Source organism: Erpetoichthys calabaricus, chromosome 16 (genome assembly GCF_900747795.2).
Source record: "Erpetoichthys calabaricus chromosome 16, fErpCal1.3, whole genome shotgun sequence".
Classification (NCBI taxonomy): Eukaryota; Metazoa; Chordata; class Cladistia; order Polypteriformes; family Polypteridae; genus Erpetoichthys; species Erpetoichthys calabaricus.
The window spans coordinates 67,408,560-67,430,266 of record NC_041409.2 but is presented as its reverse complement, the minus strand read 5'-3'; the positions used below and the strand labels follow the sequence as shown (position 1 = coordinate 67,430,266).

The 21,707-nt window shown below is 37.9% G+C and overlaps 1 protein-coding gene across 1 annotated transcript in view; it reads left to right on the top strand.

Annotated features, from left to right (window-relative positions):
- The window catches only part of LOC127526039 (tubulin polyglutamylase TTLL5-like), a 30,196-nt gene extending 14,536 nt beyond the window's left edge, over positions 1-15,660 (top strand). The window contains exons 4-5 of the mRNA XM_051919981.1: positions 2,836-2,918; positions 15,550-15,660. Coding sequence (XP_051775941.1) covers positions 2,836-2,918; positions 15,550-15,660 — 194 coding nt within the window. The remainder of the gene's footprint in view (positions 1-2,835; positions 2,919-15,549) is intronic.
- Positions 15,661-21,707: the final 6,047 nt, after the last annotated feature.

Sequence of the window (21,707 nt, the reverse complement as noted above, 5' to 3'; positions counted from 1 at the left end):
AAATATTTGGAAGGAAATTGAAGAGGAAAAAGTGAAGGACTGAGAATTACTCATCCATTTTAGCATTCAAATCATTTGGATGATATCATTAGAAAGGGAAAGAAAATCCAGGATATAAGAATTAACTGACATAGCAGAGTTAAAGCACTAACAAGTCATGAAATTAAATTATTGGCAAGAATTGCTTTCTAATTAAGCAACCAGGTTAGAACAAAAACCTGCAGCCACTGTGGCCCTCCAGGACTGTGATTGAGGACCCCTGAGTTAGGCTGATGATGATGATGTTGTAATATCAAAACAGAAACCATTTAATTCTGAGGCAGTTTCATTTCTTAGGCAGTCTTTTCTTTAAATAAACAGTTGCACTAATAGTATGTATTTGACCTACTAATCTCAGGCTCATAAACAGTTATTTATACTGACAAAGTGCATGAGTGCTACTTGAGCATATTGTCTGACTGTTTACTTTGTGTTTCTTGTCTGTTGGTTTGTATCAACTAGTCTGCAGAAGTTAGAATTAATTATAATGTTTATGTAAAATAAAGAGGTTATTGTTGTTGCTTTTCTATATATAAGTGCAGTTAGTGCTAAAATTCAAATTTAAATATAACAGGTGTCAGTGAAGAGCACATTTCTGACATCTTCTTTTCAAAAGAGACACAGGCTGTAATAGTGCATTTATTTTACAACATACAAGGGAAGGTCACACAGAGGTAGAGCAGAAAGTAAAGCAGGATCCAATTGAAATCCTATCTGCACAGTTTCCGATTCAAAAAAGCAGTCCCTTCTCATTTACCATTTCCCTAGCTTATGAACTCCTGTCTTCAACCCCACTAATGAGCTCACCCAAACTCTCCTTCTAACTATGGATTCAGTTTGACCTTTCATTTGAGGTAGTTTCCTGGATCTCCTGTGGCCAAGCTGTGCAATTACTTCTGGGCCTTATTTGGCTATGGGAACAACAGGCTAGTGCTCAAGTAACCCATTATACCCATGTACCTATAAGCCTTTAGTAGTCCTTATAGGGACAGGTCTTTAAGGCATACGCCATACTACCTTTCCTAAACCCACAGCATGATCAATCAGTTTCTACTTGGGGGCAGTATGCTCAGGTATAGTTTGTTTGATTTTATGGCAGACGTCAGTAGCTTATTTCTATCTTTCTCTCTCTCTTTGTTTTTACATAACCCTTTGTTTCTGCACACTAACAAGAATTGCCCATTTCCTCTGGTATAATCTCTCTCTCTTCCTTCTCCTTTCAACTGTGTCCCTTGTCACATTCGCAGTCAGATTTAAATTTAATGTAATTTTTTAACAGATATACCCTAAGTTCTTGTCTATAAGCCGGACTCATGTATTAGCCAGAGACCAAAAATCATACGAATTTTTAAAATAAAATCGTATCATAGATAAGCCGGACTCATGGATAAGCCGAACGTACTATAACCTATAACTAATAGAAGGGAGGGAGGTCAGTGGTCTCACTCGCGCCCATTTAATTTCTTTAAGGGGGGAGAGAGTGTGAGATATTGCCGTCTCTCTCACTCCCCGCATGGCGCGGTTGGAGCGGCCGGAGCGCGTTCTTTCTGCTCTGGGCGTCGCCGAGTCAACACGAGCGCGTAGCGGTCATTTAAATTGTGATTTTATATGTAAGCATATTTAAATATATATCGCGGATTTCTGCGGACAATGGGTCTTTTAATTTCTGGTACATGCTTCCTCAGTTGGTTTGCCCAGTTGATTTCATACAAGGGACGCTATTGGCAGATGGCTGAGAAGCTATCCAGCTTACTTTCTCTCTCTCTCTCTCTCTCTCTCTCTTGCGCTGACGTAGGGGGGTGTGAGCAGGGGGGCTGTGTGCAGCTGCTTCCTGAAAGAAATGCTGCACGGAGCTTCGCATACTTAAAAGCTCAAAGGGCACGTATTGATTTTTTTTATCTGTCTCTCTCTCTCTCTCTCTCTTCCTCTCTCTTCCTGCTCCTGACAGAGGGGGTGTGAGCTGCCGCCTTCAACAGCTTTGTACCGGCGGTGCTTCGCATACTTAAAAGCCAAAAAACCCTATTGATTTTTTTTTTGACTGCTTGCTTTGCACTCCTTTGAAAAGGAAGATATGTTTGCATTCTTTTAATTGTGAGACAGAACTGTCATCTCTGTCTTGTCATGGAGCACAGTTTAAACTTTTGAAAAAGAGACAAATGTTTGTTTGCAGTGTTTGAATAACGTTCCTGTCTCTCTACAACCTCCTGTGTTTCTGCGCAAATCTGTGACCCAAGCATGACAATATAAAAATAACCATATAAACATATGGTTTCTACTTCGCGGATATTCTTATTTCGCGGGTGGCTCTGGAACGCAACCCCCGCGATGGATGTATAAGCCGGACTTATGTATAAGCCGATATTCTATTTTTTCATTTTCACAACTTTTTTCCTTAGATAAGCCGCGGCTTATTGACAAGAACTTAGGGTACTTACAGTCCTTACACTAATATTTGCAGCATTCAGTATACACTCTCTACCAGCTTTGAATGGACCTGTAAATTATAGAACAAACTTAGCTTTTACAGTATAGAATTTTTTTTTTCATCCTTGCCTATTCTCTTTCTTCATATATTGCTGCTTTTATTAATGTATAATGTTTGTAAATGCATTGTGTTAGCAACATTAACAAATACACTTATAAAATTCTTTCCATTTATGTTTTAACTCTGTTTGAAATCATGAACTTATTGAACTTAAGCTTTTACTCATTAATAAAAACAACTTATTTTGACCAAAGTAAATGTTAATTATTCTTGTAATCCTAACTGTTTCCTTTCATGTTATTTTTCTATAGCTCGCTATCATTTAGCCTACAAAATTGTTCGTACTGAGAGTAGGCTGGTTCGCAGCATATTGACGGTTCATGGATTTCATGAGGTAAGTATTCACTCTCCCAGTGTAGAGTATTTTAGAGAGATGTTAAGAAAATGATCCGGCATCTTGCTAATTATGATCAAATTTTCTATGCTGGAAGTTGTAAATATATCTAATAACCTATGTGACCTGGCCATAGTTCCTGCTGAGAAATATGGAAGCCTTCAACTGAGCTAAACTCCTATCTGGGGTAGTGGGGTTAAGCTTATGATCTGTAATGATATAATGCTGTTTAAATACTGTTCAAAAATGATTTAAAACTTCTTAAATTTTTGATTTGTTGCAAAATTTAAGCAAACTAAGACCCTGGGTAATATCTGTTGTTTTGATGAAGACTGTAGGTGATGTCATATTCCGCCAAGAACAATAGCGAAAAAACAGTTGGAGAGACACCACAGTGGGTAAATAAATGATGGGGAAAACACAATCATTCAGATAGAGGGAGGGAAGCAGAGGTTGATTAAGATTTAATCACCAGAAAGGTTCTCCACAGCTCTTACCTTTTCAGTAGTGTAGAACAGAGATAAGCAAACCAGCTTTACCAGCAGACAGGCTGCTTTAGAGAAAATATCTTTCCTACTGTATGCCACCAAGAACCTTGCAAACAGCTCATCACCAGTCACAGTGGAAATCTTCAAGCTAGGCATAAAAGCCCAAGTAAATTGAGACTCTTGGTTGCTTCACATTTAACTGTTTTGTTTTTTCTTAGGGTTGCTCAAGCTAAAGCCCTTACATTAGACCTTTCATCAATTTTTCAGTCAATTAAAAAGTATAAATAATTAGATAAGATTTATTTCTCAGAAACTCCCTTCCCCAGCTAACAAAAAACAGCTTACAAAAAATAATTTAAAAATTGCTTTGGTTCTAGTGCTAGTAATTGCATATCTTTGATGCCTCATGAGCAACATTCCACATATCTTGTTTAACACAACCCCATAAACAAAAACAAAAATAATGTTAATTTCAAGATACCATCCATCCATCCATTTTCCAACCCGCTGAATCCGAACACAGGGTCACGGGGGTCTGCTGGAGCCAATCCCAGCCAACACAGGGCACAAGGCAGGAACCAATCCTGGGCAGGGTGCCAACCCACCGCAGGACACACACAAACACACCCACACACAAAGCATACACTAGGGCCAATTTAGAATCGCCAATGAACCTAACCTGCATGTCTTTGGACTGTGGGAGGAAACTGGAGCGCCCGGAGGAAACCCACGCAGACATGGGAAGAACATGCAAACTCCACGCAGGGAGGACCCGGGAAGCGAACCCAGGTCCCCAGGTCTCCCAACTGCGAGGCAGCAGCGCTACCCACTGCGCCACCGTGCCGCCCGCCGAGATGACAGGCCGGCCATATCCCACACTAGCTAAGCTTTGCTCATTACATAGATCCTCTAGCATCTCCCTTAGCAATAGGTGAATTCCTCCCACTCAGTGGATGGGACATTTTCTAAGCACTATGATACATGCTTCAAAGTGTGCATTTTTAGGCTGAGCTCTCTGCTAGCTCCCCTGTTAATATGTATGCTTGGACTACTACTTTCCATGGCCATATTGAAAATCTGGGTCACAGCACCATTTGTACCAATCTCAGAATAGTGCACAGTGGTTTTGCCGACTAAGCATTGCACACCGGTGACATTCGGGTTGCAGATTAAATGTATAGCTTGCATCTCCCAGACCAACAGAAGGAGAATTGTTCCTTCCCTATGGATTGGATGTGACATGCTTCGGTGTTTGCAAATATCTGTCTGTGTCCTCTTCTAATACCTACTCTTATGCACATCTGGCCTTTACTACACCGTTGTTATAAAATTTATGTGGGTTGTTTTACACATAGAGATATTCTTAGCATGATATACTTAATGCGAGTGAATGCCTCTACCCTGGTACACTGTTTTTGCTTCTATCATGTTCCAAGAATCTGATGCGAATGCTCTCAACCTGCAGACCATGGTGCAGCCGAGAGCACTTTTGCAAACTTTTTTTCCCCCATATGTTTCATTCCCTTTGCCAGCAGTAGGTAATCAATCAATATTTTCTGAATGGAATTGCTGTAACCAGATTTTGGATTTCCACTGACAGGATGACTTTTTTTTTCTTAGAAAATGCATTCTAATTAAGCTAATCTTATTGTAGCGATGACTGACTGAGTTATTATACTTTCAGTCACTTAGCAGCTACATTTCTATTATATAGTGCCGAGAGTAATGTTCATTAACTCCTGTCTCAGCTACCTTTGATGGCTTGTAGCTCTAAGGACTACTGTTCCTATTCCATCCCTTTTCCAGCAGCTCCTAAAGCAATCATTGATCGTTTTAGAAAAGAACATTCCTGAAGGTCATTTTAGCTGAAAGATTGCAGTCCGTTCCAGTTTATATTTTATTATTTTTCTTGCTGCAACAGTATAGTTAATAATTTTATGTTTTTCATTAATCTGCTATAGCCATGTCACAACTGAATTTAATTTAGAGTCCACTTTTCATTAATGCTGTTGTAATATTTGATTTTAGAAGTTTATGTAACTGAGCAATAATGTAACTGAGCAACAGAAAAGAAAATGATGGCACCTCATCAAACTTTAAATTTACCCTTCCTGTACTCAGGCATATTTATTTATAAAAGTTAGACTTTTGCCTGACCTTATTGCAGCTGGGGCCACAGGGATCCGTTGTACTATATTCACTATATGATGCCCCTTCCGACTTGAATTGGAACTATACAGATCTTTATTTCTATCCTCCTCCTTCACTGTCTGTTTCCTTTAAACTTCTCCAATTATTGTTTTTCCTGACACTCACTCATTCAAAATTCAATTTTCCATCACGTCTCAGCCAATGTTAGCGACCCTATCTGAAATCCATGTTAATATCATCCTGAACAACATAGCTTTGATAAAGGCAACCCCTTAATTCCTTGTAGTTGGTGATGTGTCCCATTTCAGATATGTCAGTGGGTTTATTTTGGATCACTTCCTGAAATCTGGAGCTTTGAGAGTGAAATACAGCAACACTGAATTTGAATGTTAGTGTCTTTCTCGTAAGTGCACATAGTAAAATTAAATATGACAGCTGCAGTATGGAATTATGCAAGTGATTTTAGGCTATAGGATGTCTTTCATATCATTGATATTGGCAAAATACTCCTTGTTCCAAAAAATTTTGACATCACTTCTGCAAAGCATTTCATTTATGAAACTGCTTAGTAATACATTTGTCTAGAGCTTTTTATTTAAAGTTCATGGAGAACCTGCCGTTAAAGACCCCCATGTGACTAGTGATCTAAACCCTCTCCTAGTGTACTATGAAGTACCTGACTGTACATATTGGTGTTAAACAGAGAGTTGAAATTCTTTTTCTCTACAAGTCTGATCAAGTAGCTCTTTTGTCCGTTTAGGAGTGAAAAGCAATACCCCGTTGGTGCAATAAATTGCATAACCCTGTTCAATAAGCATTATGAAAAACTAAACTAATGTAAAATAAACATAACATTTGAGTTTTTTTATTACTGCATTTGCTGTACTTTCAAATTATTTTTTTTATAATTACATTAAATGGAAAAGTGCTTTTGGAGCTGAGAGTAAAAGTTGGAAATGTATGCTAGTATTTAGGACCTATATGACTCTTCTGGGGCCTCATGCATAACGCCGTGTGTAGAATTCACACTATAACATGACATAAGCACAAAAGCCGAAATGTGCTTACGCAGAAAAAAATCCAGATGCAGGAATCTGTGTGTTCGCCAACTTCCACGTTCTTCCGCTACATAAATCCCGCTCAGTGTGGAAATAAACGCACGTGCACGCACTTACTGTCCCGCCCCAACTCCTGCCAGAATTATGCCTCTTTGAATACAAATCAATATAAATAGCCCTTAAACCCAGCGTTCTGTGAAAAGGCAATGGCAAAAGTACGAGGAAAAATAGAAGAATATCAGCGAATACTAAATGGAGGCAAAGAAAAACTTACTATTTGTTGGTTTAAACAATTATATAAGCAACAAAAGGAAGTTGATCGAGTGACAGTGTGTCGGAGAAACTCGAAAGCTCAAGTTCACAAAGTCACACAGTGCCCGAAATAAAAAAGTTGTCACATATCAAAGTCGGCGTGAAAAGGCGACTCGTAGCCCACCGTCTGAGTGTCATATGAAAGCTTATTAGGGTACAGTGAAAAAAAATAGGCACACACGTGTGAAAAAAGCACGAAATGTCAACTTTAATCTCGAAATTTCCACTTTAATCACGTATTTTGTCATTAAAGTAGAACATCATAAACTTCATCTTAAAATCGTTTAATTTACTAGTTTCTCAAATCCCATCGTAACTAAAGTAGCACATTAAATGCTTTGTTGTGTATTTGATCTTATATGTGCTCTGTGTGCCTGAATCACTACGTGCTTTTCCTCCGACAGGACACAGAATCCGTTACGTTCGTAATACTACAGCTCTCTGAGTAAGTAAAATACTGAGAAGTATACGTGATATCATTTTCATGATGATATAAGTTAAAGCATGTTATTAAACATGGGAACACGGTGGCACAGTGATTGTTCAGTGTCTTACAGCAAGATGCTTGCTGCGCCATGTGCAACCTTCAATGACATGCTTTATTACAGAAGTACTGTCTTTTTCAAACGTACTAACCCCCAATTCCTGTCCTTACTTTTCTTTTTCCAAATACCCAATCGCCACACAATCAGCTCTGTAATAGACGTTAAGCCATCTGTAAGCTTGGAATGCCGATTCTTCAAAACTTTTAAGGAACATCGAAATATCTTCGTAATGTTTAATTATTCTATCCATCTATACTTCCAGTGTCGCTCCAGCCACAGCATGAAAACAGCGCGAGGCAGGAACAAACCGTGAACAAAGGTCAAGCTCGCTAGCGCTGCGGCACCGTGTAGTTAAAGTTTTATCTGTATAATATAATCAACATATTTTGCTGCATTTCATCTTAAAAATGATATCGTCATCATATGTAAATACATGCTTTATAAAGTGGCTCAGGTTGTGCAATATTATAACTGTATCATAAGTACAATTACCTCATGGTAACTTGCAAGTGCAAACAGTTCTACAAGGAGCACTTGATGGACTGATTGAGTGCGTGTATAGTTCTTGGGATGAAACTGTTTGTGAACCGCGAGGTCTGAACAGGAAAGGCTGTGAAGCTGAGGCAGCGAGTGCTTGATGCTGTATACCGATAATTCTCTTTCCAATCGCTGTAGATCTGTGATTCACACTTGGATACAGTGATATAAATACTCTGAGTGATGCATTGAGAGTAATATGGAGAAAGATGATCCGCTGTGGCAACACCTAACGGGAGCAGCTGAAAGAAGAAGAAGAAGAAGGTGCAGTGAGAGTAACAAAGCTACAGCAGTTATGGTATTTAGAATAGTTTGACCATTCTGTGGACCATTATATTGTTACAGGTTAATTACAATCAGATGCATTAAATTTATTAACGATATGCGGTTAATTTCAGTGTATTTGATAAAGCCGCCGTCGTGGATATGGATCTAAGAAAGGGTAACCACACAGGAACAGTAGCGCTGCTTTGACGCTGGGTGCCGCCAGTCTGCAAAACCGAGTGGAGAACTTGCATACGACAGGGTATGAGGTACTGTGGAAAAGTGCGTGGCTTTACGCCAAGTGTAGGTTTTATACATCGCGATTTGAATGTGGAAACGTTCTTACGCAACATTTCTGTGCGTATGCACCTTTTATACATGAGGCCCCTGGTCTTTGTGTGACAAACCATTTAACTGCCACATCTGGACATTAATGCAGTTCTCAAAAGTGAGTAAGACGAGGAGACCTGCAAGTGAGATTAAATGTTGTAGCTTTCAGCAAACTTTACTTAGTATTTTTTGGCCAGTGTTTAGTCACACAAAATAAGCTTACCTCTGCCAGTCTTTCTGGTGTATTCTACATCTGTGTGAAGACACAACTGCATAAAGTGAATATAAAAAGTCTTTATATATCTTTTTTTATATCCACTGTACATGTTCTAGTTTAAATAAAAAAAAAAAAAAAAAAACGGCCACAAGCAGACTCTTAAGACAGCATAATGTATTGTATTATACAGTTAGGTCCATAAATATTTGGACAGAGACAACTATTTTCTAATTTTGGTTCTGTATATTATCACAATGAATTTTAAATGAATCAACTCAGATGCAGTTAAAGTGCAGACTTTCAGCTTTAATTCAGTGGGGTGAACAAAACGATTGCATAAAAATGTGAGGCAACTAAAGCATTTTTTAACACAATCCCTTCATTTCAGGGTCTCAAAAGTAAGTAAGTAAAGTAAATGAAATGTTCATTTCTAATACTTGGTTGAAAACCCTTTGCTGGCAATGACAGCCTGAAGTCTTGAACTCATGGACATCACCAGATGCTGGGTTTCCTCCTTTTTTAATGCTCTGCCAGGCCTTTACTGAAACGGCTTTCCGTTGCTGTTTGTTTGTGGGCCTTTCTGTCTGAAGTTTAGTCTTCAACAAGTGAAATGCATGCTCAATTGGGTTAAGATCAGGTGACTGACTTGGCCATTCAGGAATTTTCCACTTCTTTGCTTTAATAAACTCCTGGGTTGCTTTGGCTATATGTTTTGGGTCATTGTCCATCTGTATCATGAAATGCTGCCCAATCAATTTGACTGCATTTAGCTGGATTTGAGCAGACAGTATGTCTCTGAACACCTCAGAATTCATTCGGCTGCTTCTGTCCTGTGTCACATCGTCAATAAACACTAGTGTACCAGTGCCACTGGCAGCCATGCATGCCCAAGCCATCTCACTGCCTCCACCGTGTTTTACAGATGTTGTGGCATGCTTTGGATAATGAGCTGTTCCACGCCTTCTCCATACTTTTTTCTTGCCATCATTCTGGTAGAAGTCGATCTTGGTTTCATCTGTCCAAAGAATGTTTTTCCAGAACTGTGCTAGCTTTTTTAGATGTTCTTTAGCAAACTCCAATCTAGCCTTTCTATTCTTGAGGCTTATGAGTGGCTTGCACCTTGCAGTGCACCCTCTGTATTTACTTTCATGCAGTCTTCTCTTTATGGTAGACTTGGATATTGATACGCCTACCCCCTGGAGAGTGTTGTTCACTTGGTTGGCTGTTGTGAAGGGGTTTCTCTTCACCACGGAAATGATTCTGCGATCATCCACCACTGTTGTCTTCCATGGACGTCCAGGTCTTTTTGCATTGCTGAGTTCACCAGTGCTTGCTTTCTTTCTCAGGATGTACCAAACTGTAGATTTTGCCACTCGTAATATTGTAGCAATTTCTCGGATGGGTTTTTTCTGTTTTCGCAGCTTAAGGATGGCTTCTTTCACCTGCATGGAGAGCTCCTTTGACCGCATGTTGTCTGTTCACAGCAAAATCTTCCATATACAAGCACCACTCCTCAAATCAACTCCAGGCCTTTTATCTGTTTAATTGATAATGACATAACGACAGACTTGCCCACACCTGCCCATGAAATAGCCTTTGAGTCAATTGTCCAATTACTTTTGAGCCCCTGAAATGAAGGGATTTTGTTAAAAAATGCTTTAGTTGCCTCACATTTTTATGCAATCGTTTTGTTCACCCCACTGAATTAAAGCTGAAAGTCTGCACTTCAACTGTATCTGAGTTGTTTCATTTAAAATTCATTGTGGTAATGTACAGAACCAAAATTAGAAAAAAGTTGTCTCTGTCCAAATATTTATGGACCTAACTGTATAACACTATCATCCTGTATGAAACTGTCAGTCATGATGTACTACTTATTCTTATATGGTGTTTTCAGTTAGGCCAATTTAATTTTAAAAATCGGCTTATTTCCTGACACCAGCAGTGCTGACATCCATAGCAACTTCTGCACAAGCATTATATGTGTTTAGTACTTGATATATTGTCCTCATTTTGCTGAATAAAATCAATTGTCTGTATTCCTTCTCTCTGTTTGCAAGCAGAAGCTATAGTGTAAAATGTCTGTTATGAAAAGCATGTACAGTACTGCTAAACTTAGAAGGCTGAGAAGTCAGCAGGGAGAATGTGGACTAATTTGTTTCCAAAGATTGCCCATTAAGCCTGAATGCAGAAGTGATTCCAGACTTCATCAAGAAATGCATACATCAGTTTGTAGCTGTGAGAGTAATTACTGAAATCCTGAATCTGTTGTGATGCACATCCTGTGCAGAGAGTCTGTAGCACAGATTATAGGTTCTTTAGTAGCAGATTTTATAAAAAGAATGGAAGGTATAAGCTATAAAAAGCCAATAATCTACCTAAAGGGCAATTTCAGAGTATCATACAGCCAAAAAGTATTTATAGTACATACAACCTGTACCTGATGTAGCAGGTGTACGAATTATGAAACTAATGAGGTGGCAGTTGATGCCATCAACACCTTTCTCCCTGATGACATGAATTCTTTTTTTATGCTCACTTTGAGCTGTAAACCTACCACACATTTGCTGCCAGCCCCTGGTGCTTCATCTCTCACTGTTAGAGTCTAATATGGAGACTATAGAGTAAGTAGTTGCAAAGTTGCTGGTAGGGTGGTGTTGTTAGCTGTATTGTTAAAGTCTATATAGGCTAGATGTCTGCTGCATGTAAATAGATCATTTTGCCTTCTGCTTAAATGAAACTGCTATTTTCATGCTTAGGATAGGTAGTTAATGTTGATCAGTCAATTCACACAGTAGCATTTAAACAAGTTATACAAAGTGCATTCTGATGGAATGTATTATCTGCCAGGTTGTGCTTGTGTGGCTCTGGCACATATGGTGAGATTGAATTTTTTTAAGAACATCAAAGTTCCACGATTGTCTTTAAATATTTCCGGATAGTTTTTAAATAAACAAGGAAATGTCTCTGCACTGATACAGTACTACTTAGCAGAACAAGGGCTGCAATTCACAAATGGAGCTGTATGCATGCAGCTGTCAGGTGATTTCTTAGGAAACACCAAAAATATAAGGTGAGCAGAGGAGGGGCCTTCATAAGGACCGTTGGTTACACAGTGGCTTGACCCAAGTCTCTGTTCTAGACTGTGTTACACTTTCATTGGTCCATCTCATGCAGCGGGTCATTCACCTGACCTCTTTAATCTTACTCCATGTGAACTGCCTATGCCAGTTCTTGCCCTTGGGGTCCTAGGTAGCAGCTCTGTACCACTCTCCACCTCTTTGAGGCACACTGAGAGATATTTGCAAAGGAGAGCATTGTAACATGTGAGTGCTCTGTTTCTCAACCTGTTTTTTGCTTTCTGTCTCTCTAGTCCAGTCTGCAAACATCACAGTATTCTTAGTTTTGGTAAACTTGTTTGCTGTATTATCATTTTTACAGTAGGTTTAGAAATTGGCAGATGAGTGTGTAAGAATACACAATGAGGAGAGAAAAATGTTAACAATTATTAATAATGCACATATTTAATATTTCATTTTAGTGTTATTAATATGAAAAGTGGAAAAGCCGTTGGTCCAGATGACATACCTGTGGAAGCATGGAGGTGTTTAGGAGAGATGGCAGTGGAGTTTTTAACCAGATTAATGATTTAATGGAATCTTGGAAAGTGAGAGAATGCCTGAGGAGTGGAGAAGTAGTGTACTGGTGCTGATATTTAAGAATAAGGGGGATATGCAGGACTGAAGAAACTACAGGTGGATAAAATTGATGATATCTAACTAACTAACAGCAAGAAACTTTTGTTTCAGGCAAGTTTAACACATTTAAAAATTATTAACAACAGGAAAAGGCTGAAGTTTGGGCAGAGTTGGGCAGCCATGAGGCAAAGCGTTTTTTGTGTCGACTTTTTTTTTTTTTTTTTTTTTTATTAAATCGCCCTCTGCGATTCACTTGCCAACCCCCGGCCTGCGCTACGCCTAAGCCGCTTCACATCTCTGCCACTCGCGTATGTGGATTTCACTTTCATCAAACAACAAATCTTTTATTTCTTGCAGATATACCTCTTCATTGGGAAGAAACACTACTTTTCCCTGATGGCAACACAAATTAGACGATCTACAAGTCTCTGATTTAGTTTAACTCCGAACAATATATTCAATCTCTTTTCTCTGTTCCGTTATTTCACCGGATAATAATTTGTTTGTTTGCGCTGTGATCTATTTTTAATCTAGATTGATGTTTAGCTGTACTGTTTACGTTTTATAAAAGTAAATTATTTAAAGGCTTTTTTTATTCTGTATCAAATCACACTTTTGTTTTTACAGTAAAATAATTAAAGTATTTGGCATAGAGCCACACATAAAACTTTGAATACTCCTATGTTTAAATTTGCAAATGTAATATAAGTGAAGGGATTAAAGAAATTTCACTTTTAGTTGTGCCTAGTACTTAATTTAAATAAAAAAAAAAGTGGTACTTTAATTAAAAAAATCAATTAATGGAGGTAGCTTGCCAAGATAAAAGTTTGAATACCATGGAATCACATATTTGTCAATAACATGCTATTGTTAAGAATAATATGTCTACTGTTGTCTAAGCCGTGAGGCTGCTAATAGCAGAAACCATGATTCAGGATCATATCGAGCATTGGATTTATATTAGGGGAAGGGTGGACCTTGACCAGGTGGCCCAACATTTTGGAGGACTGCATTGGCTTATAAAGTTAGGTTAAGCCCTGGTTTAGGTCATCACCAATTTGATTATTAATTCAAAAGGTCCAAGGAGGATGAAATTTCCCTTGTAATGCACAATGCTCTGTCTTACTTAGACAATAAAATATACATATTGCTGATTACTTATCATCATTTATCACAGTCATTTGTAAACTGATCTTGAAGCTTATCAGTCTGGGTCTTGGCTACAGCTACCCTAATTGGATGTTTGGTTTTCTGACCATCAGGTCAGATAACGGGTGATAACTGGTTGCAGTATATCATTATTGTTTTTTGACATAGGTATAGCATGGGAAGTGTTGGTGGCCCCTGCTTTATTACCTTTTTACTTATATCTGTGTGGCTAGGCACAGCTTATACTCTGTCTTCAGAATTCCTGTCAACACTAACATTGTAAAATTGGCCACAAACAAAGATCAAACATTCTGATGAGTAGTGTTGAATAATGTGTTAAACCTAGTATTACCATCACTGTTAATGCTGGCAAAACAAATCATTTATTGTTGCTTTAAAAGAAAATGAGGCCTAGGCCCTGTTATGTCTGTTGAAAATCATGTTGAGATAACTAGGATTTTCATATGCTTAGATAGATAGATACTTTATTAATCCCAAGGGGAAATTCACATACTCCAGCAGCAGCATACTGATACAAAGAACAATATTAAATTAAAGAGCAATAAAAATGCAGGTAAAAACAGACGATAACTTTGAATAATGTTAACGTTTACCCCCTAGGTGGAATTGAAGAGTCGCATAGTTTGGGGGAGGAACAATCTCCTCAATCTGTCAGTGGAGCAGGACAGTGACAGCAGTCTGTTGCTGAAGCTGCTCCTCTGTCTGGACATGATACTGTTTAGTGGATGCAGTGGATTCTCCATAATTGATAGGAGCCTGCTGAGCGCCCGTCGCTCCGCCACAGATGTCAAACTGTCCAGCTCCATGCCTGCAATAGAGCCTGCCTTCCTCACCAGTTTGTCCAGGCGTGAGGCGTCCTTCTTCTTAATGCTGCCTCCCCAGCACACCACCACGTAGAAGAGGGTGCTCGCCTCAACCGTCTGATAGAATATCTGCAGCATCTTATTGCAGATGTTGAAGGACGCCAATCTTCTTAGGAAGTATAGCCGGCTCTGTCCTCTCTTGCACAGAGAATCCGTATTGGCAGTCCAGTCTAATTTATCATCCAGCTGCACTCCCAGGTATTTATAGGTCTGTACCCTCTGCACACATCTGATGATCACGGGGTCCAGGAGGGGCCTGGGCCTCCTAAAATCCACCACCAGCTCCTTGGTTTTGCTGGTGTTCAGGTGTAGGTGGTTTGAGTCGTACCATTTAACAAAGTCCTTGATTAGGTTCCTATACTCCTCCTCTTGCCCACTCCTGATGCAGCCCACGATAGCAGTGTCGTCAGCGAACTTTTGCATGTGGCAGGACTCCGAGTTGTATTGGAAGTCCGATGTATATAGGCAGAACAGGACCAGAGAAAGTACAGTTCCCTGCGGCGCTCCTGTGTTGCTGACCACATTGTCAGACCTGCAGTTCCCGAGACGCACATACTGAGGTCTGTTTGTAAGATAGTCCACGATCCATGCCACTAGGTATGAATCTACTCCCATCTCTGTCAGCTTGTCCCTAAGGAGCAGAGGTTGGATAGTGTTGAAGGCGTTTGAAGGATACCCCAAACAATAATATTGCTCTGTTTTGTAAAGATAATTCCCTATAAAGGTGCACTACAAATGTATATAAAATCAGAAAAATCTCTGTACAGATTTCTTTCATAATATCTGTAGCGAAATATGGGGGTGTTTAAGTGGTTGTCTATCGATTTAACTTTTCAAGCAAATCTCATATTGCATTAATTTTAAGTGAGCAGAATAACAGGGATGTACTGTTAAAACAGGTCTTAGGTAAATGAATAAAGAGATGTCTGTGATATTATCAGATAAAAATGTGTTTAGCAATAAAGAAATCTGTGATTTTTATTTTGCTTTAAATGCAGGTGCATCCAAATAGTAATGACTTCAATCTGATGTGGACAGGATCACATCCCAAGCCTTTTATATTACGTGGTCTCCTGGAATTTCAGAAGGTGAACCATTTTCCTAGGTAGGTATGCTTGATGTTGGAATGAATGTACCAAAAAAGTTTATATAAAAAAACAAAAAGAGCCAAGAAAGTTCTGATGTGTGCATCAAATGATCTTACATACTAGAGATAATTCTGTATATTTCTTCTTAAGCAATATACAGAATTATAAAAAAAAAAAAAAAAATCTTGGAAGGGAGACGAGACGTGATCTTCTCTGAAGATACTTAAAAGACCCGCGAGACGAAAGAGATTGGCCACAAAGTGTCTCGCGGGGACCTTAAACATGAGACTTGGTACCAAGAGATTGTCCCAAGACCGTCTTGCGGGGACGTGGAACATGAGATTCTTGCAAGTCACGCACTACTTACAACCATTTTCAAATAAGACCATGGTCATCAAAACTCTCAGTCGTGTAAAGGCTTTTAACAGACACAGATCCTGTGCTCTCAGGTCATATAAAGCGTATAAGGACAATACATTCTAGATGAAACGTCAAAGACTAAGCGAAGAAGAAAGAGCGGCACTGAGAAGAGAGACCCAAAAGCGTTGGAGAGAAAAAAAATGCAGGTAAGAGATTATGAAAGCAGTGGAATTCGAAAGGCTCAAAAAAACGATGGCACGATACACATGCAGAAAAGATAAAGAATATGAAAGCAGAAAAATTCAAAAGTATCAAAAAAAACGATAGTAAAGATCGCAATGGCGCAAACAAACGGAAATTGTTACTCGAAAAAAGGGAAAATAATCATCATAGACCAGGTATAATTGAAAAAATATCAGTACAAAGTGAGGTCAGAAATAAAAGACAGAGTAGAAAACAAAGAAAAACGTCATAAAGAGGTTCAGAAATGAGGGGGCCAAACACATGCAGAGCAGGTTATAGATAATGAAAACAGTGGAATTCAAAAGACACAAAAAAATCGTAGGCATAATATACATGCAGAACAAGTTACAGCATATAAAAGCAGAAAAATTCGAAAATATCAAAAAAAGATAACAGAGAAACTATTACTCTGTGAAATAACGGAAAGGTGAATAGAGATCGAATGTATGGACATAGGTGATATGTCAGAAGTACGGAAATATTGTAAGGCTTTGAAGTTTAAGTCAGAGACTTGTAGATCGTTTAATTTGAGTTGCCATCAGGGAAAAGTATTGTTTATACACAATGAGGAGGCGTATCCAAGAGAATTGAAAGATTTGATGTTTGGGGAAGTGAAATCCACAAACAGTCAGTCAGTCATTTCCCAACCCGCTATATCTGAAAACAGGGTCAAGGGGGTCTGCTGGAGCCAATCCCAGCCAGCACAGGGTGCAAGTCAGGAACAAACCCTGGGCAGGGCGCCAGCCCACAGCAGAATCCACAAATACTACAGGCAAAATATACAAGTCTACAATAACCTTTTCGCCTTTGTATCATTCAATTCTCAAAACATAGATTTACACAATAATGGACCATATGCTATGAGAATCTGTGGTCCTGCAACAATTAAAACAACAAGTTTAATTTAGAAGAAAACACAATTCGGTCAGGCGTATATTTATGATCACGGAGAAGCGATGCAATTTTTAACAGGTGACAAGAAAGGTAATGTAGTATAAATTCCACAAATAACATTAGACACCAAAGGAGACCTTGATATGCCATTCGTATTAAAATATTTACAGCTTCCCATGAGAATAGCTTTTGCTATGACAATTAACAAATCACAGGGACAAACATTAGAAAAAGTCGGATTATTTATTAGAGAAAAAGAAACAATATTTACTCATGGGCAGTTATACATTGTGTTGTCACAATGTATCTCCAAAAACGGAATCAAAATTCAATGCGATCTTGAAGAAAAGGCAATTCCAAATGAAATTGAATAACAGAATAAAGCTTATTCTGAATATGATATTTAATATCCTTTTCAGTGAGTGATGTATCAGTTGACTAGTCAGAGGTTAGTATCAGTATTAACAGTCAGTCTTAAAAGGCTGAGATTTTGCCAGTGTTATGAAACAAATAAGGAGAGCCTCTTTCATGCTCAAGTTCTGATTGGTTGGACTTTTTAAAAAAAAAATTTTTTACACTTTTGAGTATGTGGTCATGCTGGTAAAGACTTGAGTTACACTGTTGGTTTTGCAATAGACATGAAAAATACTGATTCACAGCAGAAGTGTGAATCAATATATTTTCCTCTAAAATCTAGTATTATAATAAGCTGAAAATGTTGGGACACAATAAATGACCACAGGAATTTAGGTGATGTGTACAACTCAAAGACAGACACAAATGCTTCATTTTTGGTCTTTCTCAAACGTTTATTTTAAGCAGTTTTATTTGATAGAATGCATACATTAATAGATCAATACTAATAGGCACATACTGTAATTTCAGATTTTTTTTAAGGTTTTTTTTTTAATTTGCAGATATTTTTTCTATACAAACATGTTTACTATCTAGTTTTTGTTTTTTAGTATGTATTTTCACAGTCTAATGCTTTTAACTTTTAAGTTCATTTTCATAAGCTCCATTCAGTCAGTTAAAGGTATGGTTCATAAAAGGGAGTTTTTTCCATTTTATCATGTCCTGGCAGAAAAGCTAGAGCCGGAAACCATTGGTAAGTTATTTCAGTTGTCTTTGTCAGTCAACTGTGTTTTGTTTACCGTATATGTAGAATATAGTAAATGTCAATCAATTTAATAAATAATTCAATGGCAATGTTGCATATGTTTTAGAAAAGTCTCTCAATTATGCCACCTGGAACTGGACAATTTGAATTACAAATGTAAAAAAAGTAGAAGGATAAAAAATGCAGTTTTCAGTTCTGTGCAAAGGTTTCATTGTATTAGTAAATGCAAATAATGCTGAATGTTATCCTGATCTCAATCATCTATCTGTCCATTTTGAGCTGGGTAATCTTTTGTTGAAAACATTGGAGATAAAAATTAGCTGATTAAAAATATATGCAACTCTGTTTGGAATAGTCATGTAGAGTCAGTGACCCATAACACTACCATAGTTCGATTTTTTCCTTTTGAGAAGCTTTGCTAAGTTGCAACCATTTTTATTTGTGCTTTTCCAGATTTTCTACCTTCAATTTCCTCCACAGGAAATGAAATAAATAAAAGCTCAGATATTTAATAAAAAGGCTAGGTTAGTTGATCTTAGACTTCAGTTGTCCAGTAGCCTTGGTTATCTTTATAAATGCAAGTGTTATAAAGAAATATTGAAGTAAACGAGAGTAAAATTGTTTTACAGCAGACATTACTATTCACTTATCTAGAGTACATTTCAGAACTGTTGGCATAAAGGTAAATAGAAAATGTGATAAAACATTTTTTCATTGTTGAACAGCACAATCATATACTCAAACTATGAGAAATCTAACTCTTCACTAAGGTGAAACTACTCAAAGAAAAGGGGTAGAGGAGTGAATAGTAGTCTGCAGGAAGCAAGTACAACCTTTATTTTGTAAGCCGTATGCGAGATGGTTGAGGGAATGTATTAGGTGTAACTGTAGATAGCAGTAATGGAGCTGTGTGATATAGGGACAGGCCCTGATACTGTACCCGTATAATGTTAGATTTTTTTGACATGAAAAATTGTAACCATATTGCCATGAACCATGAGAAGTAGAGACAGGTTACATAACTACATGTGTATTCTAATAGGTAGGTCAGAGTAATGACTGTTTGGTAGTGCCCTCAGTACAAACTTTCAGGTTTCTTATTTAAATGCAAACATTCTGAAGGTCTGTTTTACTTTACTAATTGCAAAAATTATACATTGTTACAATGCTTTTCTCCTTCAAATTTTAAATATATGTGGCACTTTTTATTTTTTTTGTTGTTTTGAAAAATGGAAGTGGTATTAAAGAGATGAAATATTGGCAGATATGCTGCCTTACCTTGCAACAGTTCAGTGTTCTTGCTCCTTTTTGTACATTATTGCAAACAAGCCAGTATTAAGGTGTATAAAACAAATTTTCTGTTTCAAAAGTGAGTGAAGTGTTATGGTAAAGAGAAATCAAATTCCGCCCTAAAAATTTAGCACATTAATCATCACACACAGTCTCATTGTGCAGCCTCCTCTGAATGACCACATCACTCGCAAATGAAGCCCAGACCTCCTTTTACAACAGCAACTGAGAAAAGGGCATAAAAGTGAAAATTTCATGGTTGCTGTATTATATAGGCAAATAATGAAAAACAAGTTTTACTTGACACACTGACAAAACAGTAATGACTAAAAGAAGTGGTGGCAAATGCATTCAGGTAATGGAATTTATTTTAGTGTATGCGGGCAAAAATGTGAAAATGTTTCCCCTGCAAGGTGATTGTTGTTACCTTTAGTTTTCTGAATTGTGATAATGTGCAGGTACTTTCTAGGAGCTTGTGAATACATTCCTTCTGTATAGATGCATAAAGTGGCATTATGAATTGCACAATAGAATTACACTTTCATTTTTATGTGTTTTTTTTTTTGTGTCTTATGGAGTTTCTGTCAAAAAGCTCCAGAAATGCACACCATGTTTCAAACCATATGATTGACTGTTTGGTAATTATTAATTTATAGTATTGTCATATAATATATTGTGAATGGAGATGTGCTGGGACTCAGCAATAAAGATGTGGATATGGGACCTTTTCATACTCTTGTAAGTAACTGGCAGTCAGCTTTGAGGAATGCAGCATGACAATCTATACTAATAAAAGGCAAAGCCCTCACTCACTCACTCATCACTAATTCTCTAACTTCCCGTGTAGGTGGAAGGCTGAAATTTGGCAGGCTCATTCCTTACAGCTTACTTACAAAAGTTAGGCAGGTTTCATTTCGAGATTCTACGTGTAATGGTCATAACTGGAACCTCTTTTTTGTCCATATACTGTAATGGAGGAGGCGGAGTCGCGTATCGCGTCATCACGCCTCCTACATAATCACGTGAACTGAAAACAAGGAAGAGCCCCAAAGAGCGCTGAAGAAAACATTCTCCGTCAACCCCCACACTCCCCCCGCCCTTCCGCACATCGCGGCATTTTCGTTAATGAAGTGACATAATACTCCAGCTCCACCTTCTTCACAAGTTCATTCACCAAATTATTTGTCATTTATATTTCACAGTAAGAATTTACAGCACGACTCGAACGCGGGAACGAAGGTAAATGACTTTAATTGTTGAGTGTCTTTTAATACTGTGTAAGCATACATATTAACACATGTGCAATTAAACGTGTGCATTTATGGGGTGATTTCTCAGGCTTAAAAGCTCGCCTTTTATTAAAAAGGTAAATGCAAACTGTTTTCATTCTGAAGGGCACAAACAACGTTGGATTTCAGCCGTTAAACGCGCAAAAATGTCGGTACACCAGATAAATAAGCGCAACATATTATCAGTTGTATTGTATGCTTACAATACATATAGAAATGTGTTAATCGTTAACTAATAGTATGGGATGCTGTTTTTCAACTCAGCTACAGATGCCGATGGAGACCAGAACTGCTTTGGAAAAATATGAACGCCTTGGGGCCGATCTGGAAGAAGGTAGCGCAGCGCCTTGATTTAAATGATTCCATGTCTTGGTGGGTTTGCGTAGCTTATTGTCAATATCTTTACACCTGTTTTTAAGACTTATTGACTGAAACGGGCTTTCACGAAAAAAGTTAGGGCTTTGCTACAGGATACACCCTCCACAAGTTAAGGAAGTAAAAATAAAGGTATATATTTCTGTTTTATTTAAACCTTTTAAGTTCGTATGCATAGCCCCATTTGGCTGTTTTAGGTTTTTTTTTTTCTTTCTTCAGTAATATTTAATCTCCTTAAAGAAAAAGAACATATGCATTTTACTTTTTTTGTATCTCTTTAGTAATATTTTAGTGTAAAAGGATAACCAGTATTTAAACCTTTTATGTTACTTTATAAAGTTATTTTACACAATGTTGAAAAATGAATAAGAAAGCTATATATTTTGACAGCTGCTGCTTTAATTTTCAATGAAATGAAAAAAGCTCTCCAAGAGAAAACCTCAATGAAGAAGAAACAGTTTGCACTATCTAAAAAGGAGAAACCCTCATTTATAAAG